The sequence below is a fragment of the Lagopus leucura genome, unplaced genomic scaffold (assembly GCF_019238085.1).
Source record: "Lagopus leucura isolate 7727_CA_CO unplaced genomic scaffold, USGS_WTPT01 Super-Scaffold_100008, whole genome shotgun sequence".
Classification (NCBI taxonomy): Eukaryota; Metazoa; Chordata; class Aves; order Galliformes; family Phasianidae; genus Lagopus; species Lagopus leucura.
In genome coordinates, this window is record NW_024962265.1 from 22988743 (window position 1) to 23008648 (window position 19906).

General features: G+C 37.2%; 1 protein-coding gene across 1 annotated transcript in view; it reads left to right on the forward strand.

Annotated features, from left to right (window-relative positions):
• The window catches only part of LOC122180832 (ankyrin repeat domain-containing protein 26-like), a 43111-nt gene that overhangs the window by 11402 nt on the left and 11803 nt on the right, over window positions 1-19906 (forward strand). Inside the window, exons 12-27 of the mRNA XM_042872745.1 lie at window positions 107-209; window positions 1793-1821; window positions 1920-1983; window positions 2073-2117; window positions 4966-5048; window positions 6647-7558; window positions 8397-8632; window positions 9447-9578; window positions 10285-10318; window positions 10532-10670; window positions 11948-12161; window positions 14248-14431; window positions 15919-16065; window positions 16650-17606; window positions 18301-18453; window positions 19726-19901. Of these exons, the coding sequence (XP_042728679.1) occupies window positions 107-209; window positions 1793-1821; window positions 1920-1983; window positions 2073-2117; window positions 4966-5048; window positions 6647-7558; window positions 8397-8632; window positions 9447-9578; window positions 10285-10318; window positions 10532-10670; window positions 11948-12161; window positions 14248-14431; window positions 15919-16065; window positions 16650-17606; window positions 18301-18453; window positions 19726-19901 (3608 nt within the window). The remainder of the gene's footprint in view (window positions 1-106; window positions 210-1792; window positions 1822-1919; window positions 1984-2072; window positions 2118-4965; window positions 5049-6646; window positions 7559-8396; window positions 8633-9446; window positions 9579-10284; window positions 10319-10531; window positions 10671-11947; window positions 12162-14247; window positions 14432-15918; window positions 16066-16649; window positions 17607-18300; window positions 18454-19725; window positions 19902-19906) is intronic.

Genomic DNA, 19906 nt, shown 5'->3' on the forward strand with positions numbered 1-19906 from the left:
TTTGCCCTTTGATTAGAGATACATAAACCTTTCATTCATTTGATTAAAAAAAAAAAAAAAAAAAAAAAAATTGTACTAGTTCTCATGCATATGTTCTGTTGTACAGCCGTATTCTGGAACTCCAGGGAAAGTATCACCTGTTGTGGTGCTCCCACCTGCAGTTGAACGCGGAATATGCTTGCAGAGTATTTCAAGGAAGCACAACAATGGTAACTTTCTCATAGATTGGATTTGTCTCTGTTTACAGACAAGTGAACTTTTTCTAGTGTTTTTCTTAGGAGCCCTGTTGTGCTGTGGTTATGTGCTACAGCAATAAAGAAGTGCTTGGCTATTGTTAATTAACACCAGCTAACTCTTCACTTGCTGGCCTGTTTGATTAGTCAAGGAAGTTCTTGTGTTCATTATGTGTGTTTTTTTGGACATGTATGTTATTTGTTTTTTGTTTTTTTTTTGCTTTAACTTGTTGCTTAATGTGGTAAGAGTGGTGTCTAGTTTAAGATTTACCTTTTTGAGGATTCAGTCATTCCTGGATAATCAGCAGAAGAAAAATATCATCTGGTTAAGCTTTTTTTTTTTTTTTTCTCTTTTTCGTAGCTTTATTTTTTATAGGTTTCTGTTGTGCTTTGAGTAGTAACTAAAATGTGAGGACAAATTTAGGTTTTGTTGCTGAAGGTTTCTGCCTGCAGGTTGTGGCATTTGCCTTGTGACCATCCTGATTGAGAAGGGGAGTTTTGCTATTGGAATAAGGCTTTTATCTTTTTAAAAATTATTTGGAAATCCAGCTTATAGTATGGGTATAATGACCAAAAAGGCTAATCCAAATTCAGTTTAGTAAGATGGAACCAGATCTTTTTTTCAAGCTTCTGGGAGCTCTAAATCAACTTACTGTCATGGAAGTCTGCTTCATATGATTCTGTTAAGTTTGAAATCAATATGGAAAGGGGGAAGAGCTGATTGTGATAATCTTTCTAAGGTATTTCCATGTTACTTCAGTACACTATGTGTACTAAAATCAAATCTTGGTGGTTTTTTATTAATATTTTTTTAATGTGAGACTTCTTCTGTGGAACCATTCCTAGAAGCATTTTCTATACTTGTTTCAGAGGACTCAAACTATAAGATGACTGCAGCACAGAATTCAAGAAATACATGGGCAGTAGGTTGTGTGAGTTTGGAAATAAAATTGGACACAAAACTTCAAAAATATTTGGAATAATGCACATGTGCATTACAACCAAACAACATTTGTATCATTTATTTCCCTGAAAGCTAAACCAGAGTGATCAGTTGAGAACCAGCTTAGTTTTACCTCATTGAATGACATTTGTATGAGATTTTTGTGTCTGTACCCTTGCTCTCTGTAAAGCTGTTAATGAGAAAGCAGCCTCAACATTGAGCACTAGTGGGATAGAAGTAGTCCTAGTGCTGCTGGATTCTTTTATGATTGTTCATAGAGCTTTCTGCACTAATTAGTCCTTTTAGAAAGCAGAATTCAGCTTCCAAAAAGAATAAAATATTTTAACCTTGTTTTGTTAACAGGCATGACTTAATGCTTCACAGGAATTGTTGTCATTCTATGATTTAACATTTTTAATAAAAGATGCATGATGGGAATTACTCTGCGTTTCTTGCATACTGCTGTGAATTCTCTGTGATAAGATAATTGAATATTAGGTGTTGCACTCTCAATGAAGTAAAGCATCCAGCCAACAATTGCAGAACCTACTGATGTTGTACAGGGTAAAAGGTATCTTCAATTAAATAAAATAGCACTTTCATTTTTCACCTGCAGGCTTTTCAGAGAAATCCGGTGATTTGCAGGTAAATGATTTTCATTTCAGTCTACTTGTCCTGCTTGCTAAAGAATATGTAGTTACTTTGAATTTATCTTCTTTTGTTCATTGGATTGTCTTTCATAGTTGAAGGTTTCTGCAGTTTTAGAGAGGAATGAAACACCTTCAAAAAAAGAAAGGAGGAAATCAGGTAATGGTGACTTTGATATTTCGAGTTTAACTTCAGAATCTTTCTGGAGAAGCACATTTAATTAAGCATTTGATTCATTTGTTTTGCAGATCTACAGGAGGAATTGAGTTTAGAAGATGTAGACAATATTGAAGGTATTTTTAAAAGGTTTTTTTTGTCATGTTCCTTTGTGGGCACACACATTATACTTGTAAATTCCTGCTATTAATGTTTGCTATGTTATTTCAGCATAAGATTTAATGAAATATGCCTCCATCTGTGAGTGCTTTTTCCTCTAGTCCGCTATTCAGTGCTTGTAAAAACCTTTCTACAGCATAAGCTTCTTCCATCTGCTATCATCACCCCTTGTCAGGAAGTCTTCAAATTTACTTTTCTTCCTGTTTCTGAATATACCAGTTTCTAGAGGAGCAATAGGAAGTATGTCCTATGTCTGGTTCCAGGCAAGGGATCTGCATACTAAGCTGTCCAGGAACTGCAGGTGGGACAGTAAGAGTGATTGCCAGGCTTATGCTGCACTTAGCATGAGTGATTATTTACCTGACTTTTCTCTACCTCTGACAGTTGTTTTAAAACATGTAATATATATTCTCTCCTGAAGCCCCTCCTCTCGTTTTGGTGAAACTGACCACTGAATTTAGAGCTAGGGGAAGAATGTAGGGAAGAAAGTTTAAGTGGGAGGTAATGAGTGGAAGTACGTTGACAGGAATTCCTTTTTGTTGGGAAACAAGGATAGAAGTGAAGCAGCTAGATCATACACTATATATATATGGGAGAGAGGATATATAACCTTTATGGGTTTTTAGTTTCTTCATTCTGATGTGTATGAATTTAAGTGTTTGTTAGCAAGATGCAAAACAGTTGCCTATTCAGGTCTTAGAATTTCTACAATGAGCCCCTGAAAATACAAATCAGGTGAAAACCTATATAAGCAAGCATATGAAGTAGATGATTAGAAAAAATTCAGAAAACTATTACAATTTCTAAGTATGGAATGGAAATTGTTCCAAGCTGTTTGACATCCTTGTCTTAGGAAAAAAGGTACTGTTTCTTTTGACAACAATAGAGGTTAAACTTGACTCCTGAAAAAATGTGTGTGTGTGTGTGTGTATTTGCAATGCATAAAGAAAAGGAGGTTCTCTTCTGCAGTGATAGTATTTCTGTAAGATGCAGTAAGGATTGTTAGAATCATAGAATTATAGAATTGGACTGGAAAGGACCTTTAAAGATCACCTAGTTCCAAACTCACTGCTGTGGGTAACCTGTTCCAGTGCCTTGCCACCCTCATCAAGAATTTATTCCTTATCTAAACTGTCTTTCAGTTTAAAACTGTTACTCTTTGCACTATCACTACAGGCCATAGTAAAAAGTCTTCCTTCATCTTTCTTATAAGCCCCATTAATTATTGAAAGGCCATAATATGGTCTCTGCAAAGTCTTTTATTTTCCAACACTGTCAGCTTTTCTTCATAGGAAAAGTGTTCCAGTTCTCAAATTATTCTTTGTGACCCTCCTCTGGACCTGCTCTGATGGGAGATTTTTGTGTTGGGAGCCCCAGAGCTGAACTCAGTACTCCTGGTAGGGTTTTGGAAGAGTGGAGTAGGAAGGGGACAGTCATCTCTGTTGGCCTGCTGGCCATGCAGAGCCTCTTTTATGGCCCAGGGTGCAATTGGCTTTCTGGACTGCAAGCATGCATTGGCAGCTTGTATCTAAGTTTTCATCCAGCATTATCCCCAAGTCCTTTTCCACAGGACTGCTCTTTGTCTGTTCATTGCCCAGTCTGAGCTGATGATTGCCCAATGCAGGTGCAGGACTTTGCACTTGGCCTTGTTGAACGTCATGAGGCCTGTTTCTCTAGGCTGTCATTGTCCTTCTGAATGTCATCTCTTTTCACTAACATATCAGCTACACCACTTGGCACCACTTCCTTATGTACTAAACAATCCATCCATCATATTTCTCCAGTTTGGAGAGACAAGTATGTTATTTGAGCCCATGCAAAAAGTCTTAAATCAAGGTAGCTAACATCAGTTGCTGTTTCTTAATCTGTCACTGCAGTCACTCCATAATAGAAGGTTGGTTGGATCCTGGGAAGTACCTCCTTTTTTACCCTTTTTAAAAACAAGTGTGATGTTTCCCTTGTTACGGTCACTGAGGGTTTCACCTGACTGCCACAACTCTTTAAATATGTTGGATAGTGATTTTTGGCAACCTCATTTATCCATGATCTCGGAGGTCTTTTCCAATCTTTCTGATTCTATGATTCTGTGAGTCTTAGTTTTGTCTGTTTTATGCAGTAATGTGAAATGTAGTCCAATAATGGTCCAGGATGTTATAACATTGTAAAGTTGGGTAGGAAAATCAATCTTCTCATAGCTCATATTATGTCAGCATAGCGTTTCATATATTTTCTGTTAATCCTTCCTTGTCTCTTTTTTTTTTTCTCTCCATCTATGTGTTATCTTGAAGACCAGGTATTAAGAAGTATATATGAAAGTTTCTCTGACTTTTGGGTTTGGGTTTCAGCAAGCTGTATTTCTTCTGCAGAGCATTGTGACTCCTGTGGTACATGTATTTCTAACTCTAAAAGGGTTAAATGAGACTCTTCTTCATACAAAATAAGGAGCAGTGAAAATAGCTAGAGGAATCTAGCCAGTTACAGTATAGCATACAGTGTGTCATTGTATATAAATATATTTCTACATATACATAAACCATTTGAGATCATTAAAGGTGTATTTGTGACCACTTGTACTGATTTTCATCAAACTTGTGCGTGAAAGGGAGAATGCCTTGAGAGAGGGTAGTTCACAGAGATGCATCTTTAAACTGTGTTATATTATCTTCAAATCATAAATCATACACTTGAGAGATTGTGTTAGTTTGTGTTGTTTTCTCACAAATGCAACAACTCAGAATGTACTGTAGGTATAAATAAGTCGTAATAAGTCATGTTCATTATAAAGAAGGAATTTCTTCACTGTAGGTGAGGGCTCAGAACATATCTTTCATGTGTCATCAGCTGAAAAAGAGACGGTCAAGGATGCCATTGAAAACTGTGGAAGGCAGGTATGTGAAAGCAAATATTATATCTGAATTGGTAAACTGTATTATGTGTTAATGTATAAGAAAGCTTACCAGTCAGTAAATGGTTCTGAGAAAAGAGTCTTGTACATGAAGTTTGTATCATTTGAAGTTAGATACTGTGTTCTTATGGTTGTGTAAAATGCTTGCCGTTGTGATGGATACTTGACATTGTCCTGCTATGTTTCCAGCTGGTTTGCTTAAACATTGACCTCTGTTTTTCCTTGTGTGCAATGCTGATAAAAAGTGCAGTCATGTGGTGGGTTTTTTTTTCCTATGCAAAATACATATTCAATTAGGAGCAAGATTTTTCTATGATGTGATTATTTATTTGACAAAACATGCCAGATTTTCCTCTTTGTAAGAGAAAGATTAAGTAAAAACTTGAAATATGATGATCTGTCAATGCATTCTCTGCCTCTGCAAAATATATCCTTGTCTGATCAAGTTAATAAGTGTTTGAAAATATATTTTTTGGAGGCCATTGTAGAGGAATATAAACCAGGTATCCTGTTTGTACTGGGCATACAGGACTGCATAGGGGTCTCCAGTGAGCGTCTGGAGTCTTCTGTTATACCTCAAGGGACAGTGGAGTAAGAAATAATATCCATCATACATCCAAGGCACCGTGGAAGAGGGATGTGATTAATTTCAGCAGATAGAGAACAGGACTTAAGTGTTGGAAGGTGATAGCAGATGTGCAGAGTGAATGGAGCTTGGGAGTGGAGTGGCTGAGAGAGGTGGTGACTGAGATACTCCTCTGCATTGTGAAAGATTTTTGTGGAGTTAAGATGTGGAAGGAGAAAAGGGCCTGTATAACCAGAGTAAGAAGATCAGTGGTTGTGGTCCCTTAGGACGCCAAGGTGGCAGGCCTTACTCAGAAGGGAACACAAACCAAGGATAATGTTGCAGGGACTGAGGCACACAGTACAAGCAGTCAGCACCAGAGAGGAGCCAGAGATATGAGGAGGCTCGGTAGTTTTGATAGATGTCTTGGTTCATGATTTTGGGCTGAGGGCAGCAGCGAACAGGTTTTCCAAGTAAATATTTGTCTTGGGAACTTGGAATGTAATTTAATAATTTTGACTCTGGGGAGCATAAATGATTGTAATGTAATCAATCTCTTGTGGTGGATAGTGAAAAGCTTGTTATGATCACTCACACTGTGTTAACTCAACTAACAGGGTATTGTAAAGTGCCAGTCAGTAGAAAGTGATGGAGGATGGGAAAATTTGGGCAGTTGTATTTTATGTTGTTCTTGATTTTTGGTTTCTTTTGATATTTTTTTTTAATTTTAATTTTTATTTTTATTTTTTAAGTACTAAAACATAAACTGCATAGTGACACCTTTTAGCCTGCCTGCTCTCTGTAGTTGGCTAAAGCAATCCTCATGTTTGGAGAAATCTAATGGCAGAAAAACCATTGTTTCTAAACTAGATCCTTTCATTTTGAGGAAAAAAGAAATAAGGTGGTACCTTTTGTTTTTTGTTGTATGATAGAATGAGTTTGCAATGTAAATTACATGGCTTAACCGTAATTTCCTTTTTCTTGGTAATTTTTCTGTCTTTACCTGCTTACTTAAGGATAAATATGTTTTAGAAACTACCAACCTGATAGAAAACCCAGCGTATGAAATACAGACTGACAAAGCAGAAATTTCTCATCAGGAAGCCCTAGCAGAAAATGAGGAATCCCACAGTGCTGTCAAGCATTTAAGTCTAAAGCCGTGGGAAGAAAGATATGAAAGAATGTGGGTTGAAAAAGAGAAAAGGGAATTGAAAACAAATTTTAAAAACATCACAGCAGAGCTGAAGCAGCTGTTCGGTGAAATTAATGAATCTGAGGAAACTACATCCCTTGTGGCAGAAGTGGCAGAAGATGACTTCAATGAAGAATTGAAGAGTTTTCGTGTTTCATCTTGTGTGACAGAATCAAATAATAAGTTAGAAAGTAAAGGTGAATTTGGAGATATGAAACTTAACGTAGACGTAAAAGAACCCGAAGTGGAAATTGTAGTTCAGAGTCTCGGTGTCCTTCCTGATCACAGTAACTTAAATGCAAACATGGAAAATACCTGGAGTACAGAGGAAGAAGACTGCACTAATTACACAGATAATACAAAAGTACCTCTAGCAAGAGGAGAGGAAATGGAAGAAAATGAGAATGGGATTGGTAGGAATGTAGAGGGAAGTCCTGAGTATTCCCCAAGACATTGTTTAAAAACAAATATTTTGGATGACATTTCTAATATTCTTCCTAAAGTAAGACCTATTTCCACAAATGATGAAAGTACACTGGGTTTTATCAGAGAGAAGAAATTTGGTAAGGATGTCTGTCTTAGTGACAGTGTTTCCAGAGACTGCCTTATCAAAAACAAGGAAATAGGAGAAGCAGAAATTGAAAATCTTATTCCACATGATCAGCAACCTTGTGGCATGCTGAAAAGGAATCTGGATGAAGAATTAAAACAAGATGTGCAAAGATTTAAGAGTAAGGTAGGAATGCTGCAAATGGTATTCCTGGCTTTGGAGAAAGAGAAGGTACAGCTACAAAAAGAGGTAGAAGTTCACCTGCTGCTCCTTATTCCTTAGTCTTTCTCCATATCAATGGTCCTGTTCATGTTAGCTATTGATCATGCTTTGTGGAAATTGTTTTTCTTTTTTTTTGTTTTAAGGGAAGTACATTACTCATAAATAAGGAGAGCAGTGGTGAATTGTACTTTTCCCCACGATGTAATCAGAAGGTTTTGAGAAATCAAAATGTATTGATTCAGTTTAACAATAGGTGGCAGTCAGTTCCAGTGTAAGTAGTTATCACCACATTGCCATAAAAACAAATACATACAAGTACACCAGTTTTGATTCTCAATCAAGGAATGAAAATAGCTTCTGAACAGGGTCTTGACTAATCTCTTCATTTGCTGTGGTTTGTGCATGGCGTGCCTTCACTGCCTTTCACTAAAATTCCTGATTGCTGTGAAACTTTCTGCTTGTGAGGTTTTTTTTCCTCATCATTAAGGAAGTACTCCATCATGCATCTACTCATATTTTTTTATTTCTACAGCTAATGTTGTGTAGTCTGTCTAATTTCTTAGCAGTAATGCACCAGTCATGCCTTTATTGTTTCTTTCCTAAGGCTTGGGGTTTTTTTTTGTTGAACTTCAAATCATGAGTGAATTCAGTGTGTTTTCGTTGACTTGGTACGTTTTGTAGAGTAATTTTTGTGAAAATTATTTTTTATTTTACATTATTTTAGAAGTCAAGCTTATATTATTTGGTCTTACATTGCCTTTAGAAACAGAAAAATGTATGAAGCTTAATTTTCTCTTCATAGGTTGAGAAGGAAAAAAAGAAGCAGAAACATTTCAAAATGCAAGCAGTAGAGAAAGAGGACGGTCTTGATAAATTAAATACACCAGCAGGCAGTATTAACAATCAACCAGTTAAAGAAGAGCTTGCTCTAAGGAAGAATGAGAAAAAACTTGAGGATGAAAAAAAGATAGAAGAAAAACGCACAAAGAACTTTTCATCTGAGGAGAGACCAAAATTAACTAGAATGCCAACAAAAGGGTAAACTAATAAAACATTCTGCAATTCTTATTTGTAATATTTAGGGGTTTTAGCTTTAGGGCTTTTTTTAGCTTGTATTTGAAGCACTCTCCTCAGTGTTGAAAGCTATGCTGAGTAGTCTCCTACTTCTCAAACTTTTAAAAAAATATCTTTTTCTGAGAACTAAGTGCACAATGGAGGTTCAGGTTTATTTCATTGGAGGAGATAAAGGTCTTAATTGTAGAATCATAGAATGTCCTGGGTTGAAAAGGACCACAATGATCATCTAGTTTCAACCCCCCTGTTATGTGCAGAATCGCCAACCACCAGACCAGGCTGCCCAGAGAATTTTTTCCTCAATACTGACACTAGTCGTGTCTTCAGAATCTTAGCTGGAGGTTGAGAAAATGTTATTTTCTTAATAAATAGCCACCCAGAACAGAAAAGCAGGAACTCAGTTTACTTTCTCCCTTTTCTAGGAGATATTAGTGTTCCTCATGGAATTGTTTTCATTAAACTCAGACTCTCTTTGTCAAGAAAAAGGGAACAATAATATTACCAAACAATTCTAAGAAGTTTGAAGAAAGCAAAGATGCTTTTGCATTACCCTTGGCAGGAATTTTTATCTGCACCTTCTTCAGGAAAATCTGTGCTCTAAGTACATCCTTTAATGGGGAGAGAGAGGTGTTCCAGCTTACTTGAGTATCTTCCCAGATCTTGGGAATCAAGCCTGTGTTTTAACAGGCATTTTTAGTCTTGATTTTTTTTCGTAGAGTGTTTTTTATTTTATGTAATGTACTCAATTGGTGACTTTTTTTCTTTCTGTTCAATACAGTAAATCTGTTATGAATGCAAAAGGTATGAAGAAAAATGAGAATAAAAGGCAGTCTTCAAAGCAGAAGGCTAATCAGAAGATTCAAGTAACGGATGATAGCACTTGCAGTGAAACATCCCAAGCTGAAGAAAGGTACTGAATATAAGGAATATGATAAATACATTTAATGATTACAAAAATTGTCCTGAAAACTAAAGATAAATTTTACAAACTGAATGCGTACAATGATTTTCCCCTGCCAAAAATGACTTGAGGGTGTGCAGGTGGATGGCAAGCTGGACGTGAGCCAGCAGTGTGCCCTCACAGCCCAGAAAGCCAACCATATCCTGGGCTGCATCAAAAGCAGCATGGCCAGCAGATCAAGGGAGGTGATCCTGCCCCTCTACTCTGCACTGGTGAGACCTCACCAAGTGTACTGCATCCAGATGTGGATCCAGAAGAGATGTGGATCTGTTATACTTTGAATCCAGAGGAGGGCATAAAAACGATCCAAGGGATGGAACAGCTCCCCTATGAGGACAGGCTGAGAGAGCTGGGACTCCTCAGCCTGGAGAAGAGAAGGCTCTGGGGAGACCTGAGAGCCTTTCTGGAGGTGCTTTTCAACTTTGGCTGTTGTATAATTAACAATATAATGCAGAAAAAATAGCCTTCCAGCACACGTATGGTGTTTTTGTTGTTTTTTTTTTCTGCCTCCAACTACATGACTACGTATAACACAGTTATTGTATTAAACTGCAGTTTAATTCACTTCTCAAATTAAGTTTTCAGAGCACTTTCAGTTAATTGTTGTTCATGTTGTGTAAGCATTCCAGTACTGAAATGTATTTCTGTTTTCCAGGTCTGCAGCAAAAACAGGGAGTGAAAAGGGCAAGGTACTGTAAAATTACTTTTTCTAATCGGTTTTTAATCACTTTAACTGTGTCAGCTTTTACATCATGTTCAATTAGATGCAAAGATTTCTGCTGATAAGCAGCTTTGTACTATTTGAGTCAAATTCATGGGCTGTGAGTGAGAGAATGAATTGTTCCTGCATTTATAATGATCTGTAATAACATAGTTTTGTATACACACTGTGTTGTCTGTAGGTCAGCATGCAAATGGATGTTACTGATGACCTTGATTTAACACAGTCATCTGATACAACTACAGAGGATGCTGAGTTGCCAACTTCAACTTACAAAGAAGCTATGTTGCTGTTAGAACAGCTTAGTGTGGATCATACAGGTAAGTCTCTAACTCACTTTGTCTTCTGTTACAAGCTCATCTTTTAAAACTCTCGTTTCCTTGTGTACCTTCACAGTTCCTTAGTGTCATATTTAGGTCTAATATTTATGATCAAAAATGACTCTTGCCCATACCCTACTCCCTAAGACCAGTTCATTCAAATGTAGTGATAAAAAGAAAAAAAGACAAGTCTTTTTTTTTTTTTCTTCCTCTTTATGCCCCTTAATAAGTAATGCTCCACAAAATAATGGTTTTGCTAAAAACAAATAAAGAAATCTATAATGAAATGTTGTAATATGCTTGCATGTATACACATAGCTTGATATAAATACAAGCAGCACTAATTTTCTCAGTTTTCACTAAAACTTTATTAGGCAAATGTGGATTAACTGTGGCTAAAGGCCTTGTTTCCACCCACCTGCACTCTCACCTCCACGCTTCAACAGGAGAGGAAGGAGGTAAATAAAGGAGTTGAAAAAGCTCAAGAAATGTGATACAGGCAAAGCCATCACTACTTTTTGTCATGGACAAAATGGGCTCCACTTGTGAAAATTAATTTCATTGCTTGCTAATTAAACTGGGGAGTGAGAAAGATAAAAATAAGTAAATAAAACACCTTCCAGCCACCACTTTCTCACACTTAATTTTGCTTCTTCACTGCCACTTCCTGAGCAGTGCAAGGAGGATGGTGGCTTTCCAGTCAATACATGATAGTTCCTCTCTGCCTCTTCTACCTCTTCACACATTTTCTGTGCTCTAGCATAGGTCCTTTTACAGGCCAAGATCCTTTAGGGGAATTACCCACCTATTCTACAGTGGAGTCTTCCATGGTCTGCAGTGTGGGTATCTGCTCCAATGGGGCCCTTTCCAAGGGCTGCAGAGAAACACCTGCTCCATTGTGGTGCTCTTCACAGGCTGTTTGGGAACCCTCACCTGGAGTGCTTCTTTCTTCCTCTCTCTCTTTCATCTTACCTTTATGTTTCCACTGTTATTTACACCTGTTTTTCCTCCTCCTCTGCCTAAGTGGTGTTTTTGCCCTTTCCAAAATATGCTTTCTTGGAGGTGCCATAAAATTGGCTGATAGGCTGAGTTGTGTCCAGTAGTGGGTCTGTTGGACCCACTGCATTTGGCACAGTCTTTTCGGTATTTCTTAGAGAGACTTCCCCACGACTAAAACCTTGACACCTATACCCAATTCACCAAAGAATTAAATAGATTGTAAAGTGGAAAGTTTTCATGCATATGTGCAGTTTTGTGTACTTTTTGTCTCCATACAGATTCTGCTATTTTGCTGAAAATTCAAAACATACTTCTTGAATATGAACAGAGAATAGATCACGAAAAAAATCGCTATGCAGCTCTCTGGAAAGAAGTCAGAAAGTTGAAAAGTGAAAAAGAGGAGTCACAGTTAATAGCAGAAGAGACTGAAGATTTGAAATCCACATTGACTCACCAAGAAATGGAATTGAAAAGTGATATCCGAAGCCTTAAGTATGTAATCTTGCATTTTGATTGTTTTTTATTCTGGTCATGTTTTAGAAGATGCTGGTAGTCCAGCCATCAACAGCATGCCAAGTCCCACCACTAAGCCATGTCCCTTAGTGCTATAGTCATGTGTCTCTTAAGTACCTCCAGGGAGTGGGACATAAAAGCAGTTTTGTGAGTTGTATTTCACAGGTTTTGTCTTTGTACCTTCTGTTTTTATATAAAATCAGGAATCATGGCAACTCCTCAGACCAAAAATTGAAACAGTTTACTGGGTGTGTTTGATTGAAGGTCAAATTTGGTATTGTTTCCTTGTCCTCCTACTCCTGAGCTACATGCAGGTGGTCTTTAGTCACTGTTTACACCATTTCAGAGGGGTGGCAAGCAGGCATTATATAAAATTCATTAAGAACAAATTCAAAGCCCTGCACATGGGATGGAGAAACCCCTTGTGAGAATACACAGTAAAATGCTCTTGCTGGTGAGCTGCTTTGCTGAGAAGCCTCTTGGGGCCTTGGCAGAGATTAAGAGCAACATGTTCCAGAATGATCTTGCAGCTGAGAAGGCCAACAGCATCCTGGGTTGCATTAAGAAGAGCAGAGACCCAAGAAGGTGAAGGGAGGGATCCATCCCTACTTAGCTCTTGTTGGTCTGTATCTGGAGCACTGGGTCCAACGTTTGGCCTCCCTGTACAAGAGATCATGGTCAACATGTGTGAGTTCAGCAGAGGCTTTCCAGGCTGATCACAGAGCATGGAGCACTTTCTCTGTGAGAAGAAGCTGAGGGAAATGGACTTCAAGGAGATACGCCAGCAGTCTCACAGTACATGGAAGGGGATTATGAGTAAGACAGAGTAAGACAAAGCCATTCCTAATTTGGCCTGGATTTGGTTCTAAATATCTTTTAAAATTCCCAAACATCTATAAAAACAAGGAATTAATTTTTTCTTTCTATGTAAAATCTCATAACAGTGTTAGCTAATTAGCTATATGTTTGTAAAAGCTGTACTTCTCAGGAAACTAAGGTAACAATTATATGTAAAGCTTTCTCCTTGAGTATAAGCTATTTAAATACTGATGTTACAGCCAATCTTTTGAGCTATTTATTAGTGGTTGCTGATACTCATTTTCCAGAATTAGTAAAGCAGATTTTTTGGGGTACCTCTTTCTTTATGTTCGTAGTTACTTTCTTATTTGTTGACAAAAATATTGGAAAAATATTCAAAATAAGAAGCAAATACAAAAATGCTTTCTTGTTTACTTACTGTGGATACACAATGACTGTTTTAACCATATCAATGCTTATTGCTAATTATTTCAGTTATTAAAAAAAAGCCTAACATTCTCCAAGGTGTTTTTATCAGTTAGATGGAAAATCAAGTTGCTATTATTTCTCTCACATGTAAATCCAGTGAGTTTTAAAACTGTAACTGTGTTTTTTAATCATACTAAGCTTAACATTTCTAAATCCTTTTTGGAGCACTATCCTTATCCTTTATTTAATAAAAAAAAAAAAAAAAAGAAAAAGTTACTTCACAGATGGTAAGCAGTTGTTATAGTCCTGGAAAGGGTTCTTAAAAGGTTTTGGATTTGTCTTAGACAAGTGATGTGTTGTTTTGTTAGTATTACTTGCAGTCACAGTGAATCCATAGTATGTGGATGATGTTCAGCATATTAAATACAGTATATTTTTTATATTAAAAATTTATGGTATTTTGATCTGGTAAGACTGTGAACTAATTTTGAATGAAGTGTGCACCTGTAATGTGAAGTTTTGGGGGTTTTTTTTAGGAATTACAGATGTGTGCATTATTCTTCATGTTTACCTATGTAAACTTAAAAATACATGATAAATTTTGTACATTACTAAATGGCTTATTTGTCAGCCTTGTGCAGCTCATGTACAAAATGTCTTTCACCACTAATGGAATGAAATTAGAGTTATTTTAAAAGTTTAAAATTGCAGCAAAACTTCTGTATTTGAAAAGATGTGACATTTTTATGGTTTAATTTGTTTCTGCAAGTTCATGGTGTGGCATATTTACTTTTTTGTGAGTGCTTTAATTCCTCAAATATTCTCTTTTAAATCCCAGATTTTCTTTGAAACAAGAAGAGCAAAAGAGGCTTAGAGCTGAAATGCAATATGAAAAAATAGGAGAACAACTAAGGAAGAAAGAGGATCAATACTGTAGAGAGGCAGAGGAGAAACAACAACTTGAGTTACGTGCAAGGAATTTAGAAATGGAGTTAATAACACTGAGAAAGCTCATGAAACAGGTATATTAAACCTGTTAGCTTCTGTTTTTCTGCTTCTTTCTGATTGATATTTTACGCTAGTATGTTCAACAAAGCTTGTTTGTGAGTGAGGCATTATATAACCAACCATCTTGGTACATTTTGAGGACCATTGTCCTCAAACCAACATGAACAAACAAGTTCATGATTCCTTTTCTCATTTTTCAGAATTATAATTTGGTTTGTGTTTCAGACAAAACCTCACTTTGAGTTATCTTTTCTAATTACTACAAAACTGTGTGTGTGTGGTTTGTTTTTTTCATTTTCAGGAGGAAATTAGAGTTACTGTTTATAGCACTCTTTCAAGTATACTTACATGGATTTAAATTTAGGCCTAAATGTTACTGTTTGCCTGATAATCTTAAAGTCAGGACTGAATCCAGAAAATCTCTCAACTTTATTTTTATTACAAGCTTAATGCCTTATTTAATTTGATTGAGATGATGATGTTTTTACTGTACATAATCTGCATAAATTCTTTTTTTACATACATTTTTTACATACAGTTTTGAGGATCTTTCCACTGGCCTTGACATACTTTTCAGCATTCCTGTCATGCAGTTTCAAATATACCTCAAAAATTCAGTCTGTTCTGTTGTGTTTTTAAGCCTCAACTTTGCAAAACTTACATTTGCAAACACATTAAGAACACATGAAAGTGATCATTGGGGATCTTCAGTGGCTACGTTGTTCTGGCAGGAGCAGGAAGTAGTTAGCATCACCTCTTTCAGTCTGCCTGAATTTTATGAGGGCATGATTGGCATTAGTTTACCTCCTGGTCTGTTTGTTCCGCTGGTCAGTCCTCTTCTGTGTCTCACTTCATTAATAATTTCTGGAAATCCCGTGTAACTCATTTTGTACAGCAGTATTGCTAGATTTTGGTAAACTGAAAATATATTGGCATATGTTCTGAAGCATTTCTAAATATTAGTAGAAGAGATGGAGGCTTAGGACCTTGCAGTGGAGTATAGAGAATGTAATTATTGTGCTTTTGGAAATGTTACTCATTTGATTTATGCAGTTCTTAATGTTAGTGTTAATAATAGATGTTTTCAGATCTTTGATTGTAAGCATATGAGTGTTCATCTCTATTTTTAGTGTGTATATGTAGTATGTTAGAAAGAGAACTTGGCTTTCTGCTTAAACTGTGTACATTTCCAAGAATAGTAGTTTGGGGTGGGTTTTTTTTTTTTTTCATTTGTTATGGAGAGAGATTCATTTCATTAAGTGTAGAACTTCTATAATGCTGATTTGTGCAACGGACACACACTATCCTTATAACTTTCAATTCAGATAAACCTAAACACATTTGTTTGCAAACATGGAAAATTGATATGCAGGTCATTCTATGATTTTATGATAAACAGCTCTTACTAGAATTACTAGAAAATAGGGATGCAAAGAAGAATGAAATAGGAAGGTATTGCTAATTTTGCTCAAGATTCACAAGCTTAATTATATTACTGTAGATTGAAGAAGAGCGTGATGAAACACAGAGACAGCTCTCTCAGGAAAAGAGTGCTAGAGCTCTACAAGAAGGAATTTTGAACAGCCACCTGTGGAGACAGAAGGAACTGGAAGAAGAGACAAGAAAAACTATAGGAAAAAATTCAGAGGTAAGCAGTTCCATTTCTAATTAATTTGGTTATATTTCTCTGTGCTCATTCTAGAATCATAAGAAAAATAACATTTTGTGCATTTTGGTGGATTATCTACAGTTCATCAATATAACCCAGTTTTGTTACTGCTGTCTTTAAAAATTCTGGATAGCAGCATCAATCCCACATATACCTGAACTGCATGTGGAAGCAGGAAGCCACTGGAAAATAAGATGCTGTGTTCCCACTTCCTTAAGCTATCTGCTGTTCTTTACTGTATAGTTGCTATAATTATTTTTAAGGTTTCTATCAGTGAAACATCCAGAAAACTCGAGACTAACAAGGAAAGAAATTGGCTGAGACTGTGATCCTATTACTTGGCTTTTGAATTGGTTATTGTACTATCATCACTTTCTTGTTTCCATTTTTTTTTCATCTTTTGGCTTCATAAATTATTTTTATCTCAACCCATGAGTTCTATTTTGTTTCCAGTCTCTCCCTCATCCCACTTAGTGGTGGGGAGTGTGGTGCCTAGCTGCCTGCCAGGTTAAACTAGAATTTATTTCCCAACTGACTATTCATTCATGTCCTTTATCACACAGGAATCTGACACTAATGACAGAGAAAAGGATCTGCTGCACAAAAATCAGTTACTGCAAGAAGAGATTGCTATACTAAGACTTGAACTTGATCAAGTAAAACTTAGGCACCAGGAGGATGAAGGAAAATATTTAGGGGAAAATGAGTCTTTGAAAGAAAAAAATGACGATCTTCAGAAGGAACTTAAGCTGAATGAGGAAGCCTTAACACAAACAGTATTGCAGTACAATGGACAGCTGAGTTTACTCAAGACAGAATCTGCAATGCTAAGTTCCAAGCTTGAACAGACAAGAGAAAGCAAAGACAGACTGGAAACAGAAATTGAATCATTCCGTTCCCGCTTGAATGCTGCTGTTCAAGATCTTGAACGTCATCAGTCATTGAAAAGTGACGCTGAACGAACATTTCAGAAAGAACGTGATGAATGGCATCGTTTACAAGACAAGCTCCATCATGAGCTCTCTCATGCGCAAGAGACCAACAAGAGCTTGTCTCAGCAGCTGAGTAAGATGGAAAGGAAAGCTAATTGTCTAGAAAGTGAGCTTCACCAGTTGAAACAAACACTTCGAGAAAAAACACTGCTTTTAGAAATGACGCAAAAAGACTTAAATCAAGCCCAGTGCCAGGCCAAAGAAAGTGACTGTGCACGGCAACTTGAGAAAGATCAAGTCAGCAAATTTATGATAAAGCAGGAATCTATGCAGGAACGATTGGCTCAGCTCCAAAGTGAAAACCTCTTACTCCGTCAGCAGCTGGAAGATCTGCAGAACAAGGGGATCATCAAAGAAAAGGTTGTGAATGATGTCCAGGACAGATTTAATGATATTTTCAACAAACTCAGAGCTGATACTGAAAAGCAAGTTTACCTCATGGAAGAGAGAAACAAAGAATTAAATACGAAGTGTACTGATTTAAGGGAACAAGTCTTTAAATATGAGACTGACAAAGTAGAAAGAGAGGTAAGCTATACAATTAAAAGGAATAACAGAATAACCGAATGGCCAGGGTTGGAAGAGACCTCAAGGACCATGGATCTCCAACCCCCTCTGCCACATGTAGGGCCACCAACCTCCACATCCAATACTAGACCAGGCTGCCCAGGGCCCCATCCAATCTGGCCTTGAACACCTCTAAGGATGGGGCATCCACAACCTCTCTGGGCAGCCTGTTCCAGCACCTCACCACTCTCTCTGTAAAGAACTTCCCCCGCCATCCAACCTCAATCTTCCCTCCCTCAACTTAAAACCATTTCCCCTTGTCCTGCAGTTATCAACCCTTTCAAAGAGTTGATTCCCCTGCTGTTCGTAGGCTCCCTTTAGGTACTGAAAGGCTGCAATGAGGTCCCCCCTCAGCCTTCTTTTCTCCAGGCTGAACAAGACCAGCTCCCTCAGCCTTTCTGTGTAGGGGAGGTGCTCCAGTCCCAACTGAAACATTAAAATGTTTCAATCCATAAAATGATTTTGTATTTCTGGAATGCACCAGGTGTAAGTTATATGCATAGGACCAAATTATGTTGTTTTGTTGAGGTTCGTTGTTTTTCTCTTGTATTTAAGGAAGACTTTGGTAAATGGCTGAATTGTATAATCTAGTCAGTTTAAAGGAGTAAAGTGAAATTTCATGTTTTTCCTCATGTTTATCTAACTGTTTCTTTAGGTTTTGGTCAGACAGCTACAGCAGGAGCTTGCTGATGCTCTTAAAAAGCAGTCCATGTCAGAAGCTTCCCTTGAAGTTACTACACGCTACCGCAGTGACCTTGAGGAAGACAAATTGCGCTTGCAAAAGGAATTGGACAGGGTTAAAACCAAGGTACAGAGAGGCTGTAACTTATACATATAAATCTGAGGGGTTTTTTTTCCTGTTTTTGGTGAAGAAGAGAAAAATAATATTCTGAGAACAAGTAGCAGAGAGAGCTAAGGAGGTTAGCAGTGATACCCTGTCATGATTCATGACACCAGTGAAATCTTTGCCAGCTGGCTTCCTCCTCTATAGTGAAAGATGAGTGTTACTGGAATCATCAAAAAGCCAACTAGTTTCTTTTGCAAGTAGGAGACATTCTTCAACCCCACAGCTAAAGCTACTCTTGAGGCTCCAGGGTACTGCAGCAGTGTTCTTTCTTTTTCCAACTTCCTTCCCTCTCCTGGTATCAGACACAACTAAGAATTTGTTTGTGTATGGGATGTTTGCTCTATCTGAAGCGACATCACATGGGTGCTCTGAATTTACAAATTAATTTTCTGTGTCTTATAAGGTTGGTTGTAAATGCTGTAAGCAGGTCTTTACCTACTTAGTCTTCTCAATTTGCCCCTTGTCATCTGTGATCACAGTCATGCCTGTGCCAAACCAGAGCAGAGGTTTCAGAGTATAAGGAAATGTTGTCCTCCTATCCTAGAAATAAATTCAATATATAGATTTAATTACATATGTATGAATTGGATTGTTCTATGCACCTGGTGTCTGTGATTGGGTGGTCTTTGACACGAGGTCACAATATCTTTACCTCATGAAGGTCTGTATTTGATAAGCTGCTTTGCAAAATTACCTGGTGTCTCTACAGGTTATAGCATCTGGTTTGGCCAAGTAGATGTCCGATTTCTGAGAAACAGTAGAAATACTGGACAGCTGAATTTGAGTTTTCCTTTTCTGCTCTCTGTGAGAGTTGTGTTTGTTTTTTACTGAAACATATATCATAAGAATCTACTTTTGAACTGTGAAATCACTTTAGGAGAAGGATTAATTTTTTAATTAATATTTTCAATAGAATAGCAGGCAAGTAGCTACAGAGTCTCTGAGTCTCTACAAGTCACTGAGAATGTAGGATTAGCAGTGTCAGTGCTCATAATGGTGTTAGAGAAAATCCTTTGTACAGATGGAAGAGGCCAGTATCACAGATGATGAAATATTGTCTGTTATTGTTCATTTGCTAAGAGAAATGAGAGCTTGAATGAATTGGAAATGATTACAATACTTTGGGTAGAGGGTGTGTGTAGATATGTGCAATATTCAAATTCTTCAGCACTCACTGAGTTCTCTATAGAGAAACTAACCTGGGTGCTGAGGATTCTCACTGCTATCTTACAGTTACAGGAATCTGAAGAACAACGTGTTCAGTCTGAGCTTTGTGTTCATGACTTGAAGACTGTCCTAGATAATAAGGAAAAAGAAATATCAGTTTCTTCCCAGAAACTGAAAGACCTTCTGTTAGCAACTTCTGGAACCAATGCTGTTATAAAACAACTGGAAGAACATGTGCAACGGTAAG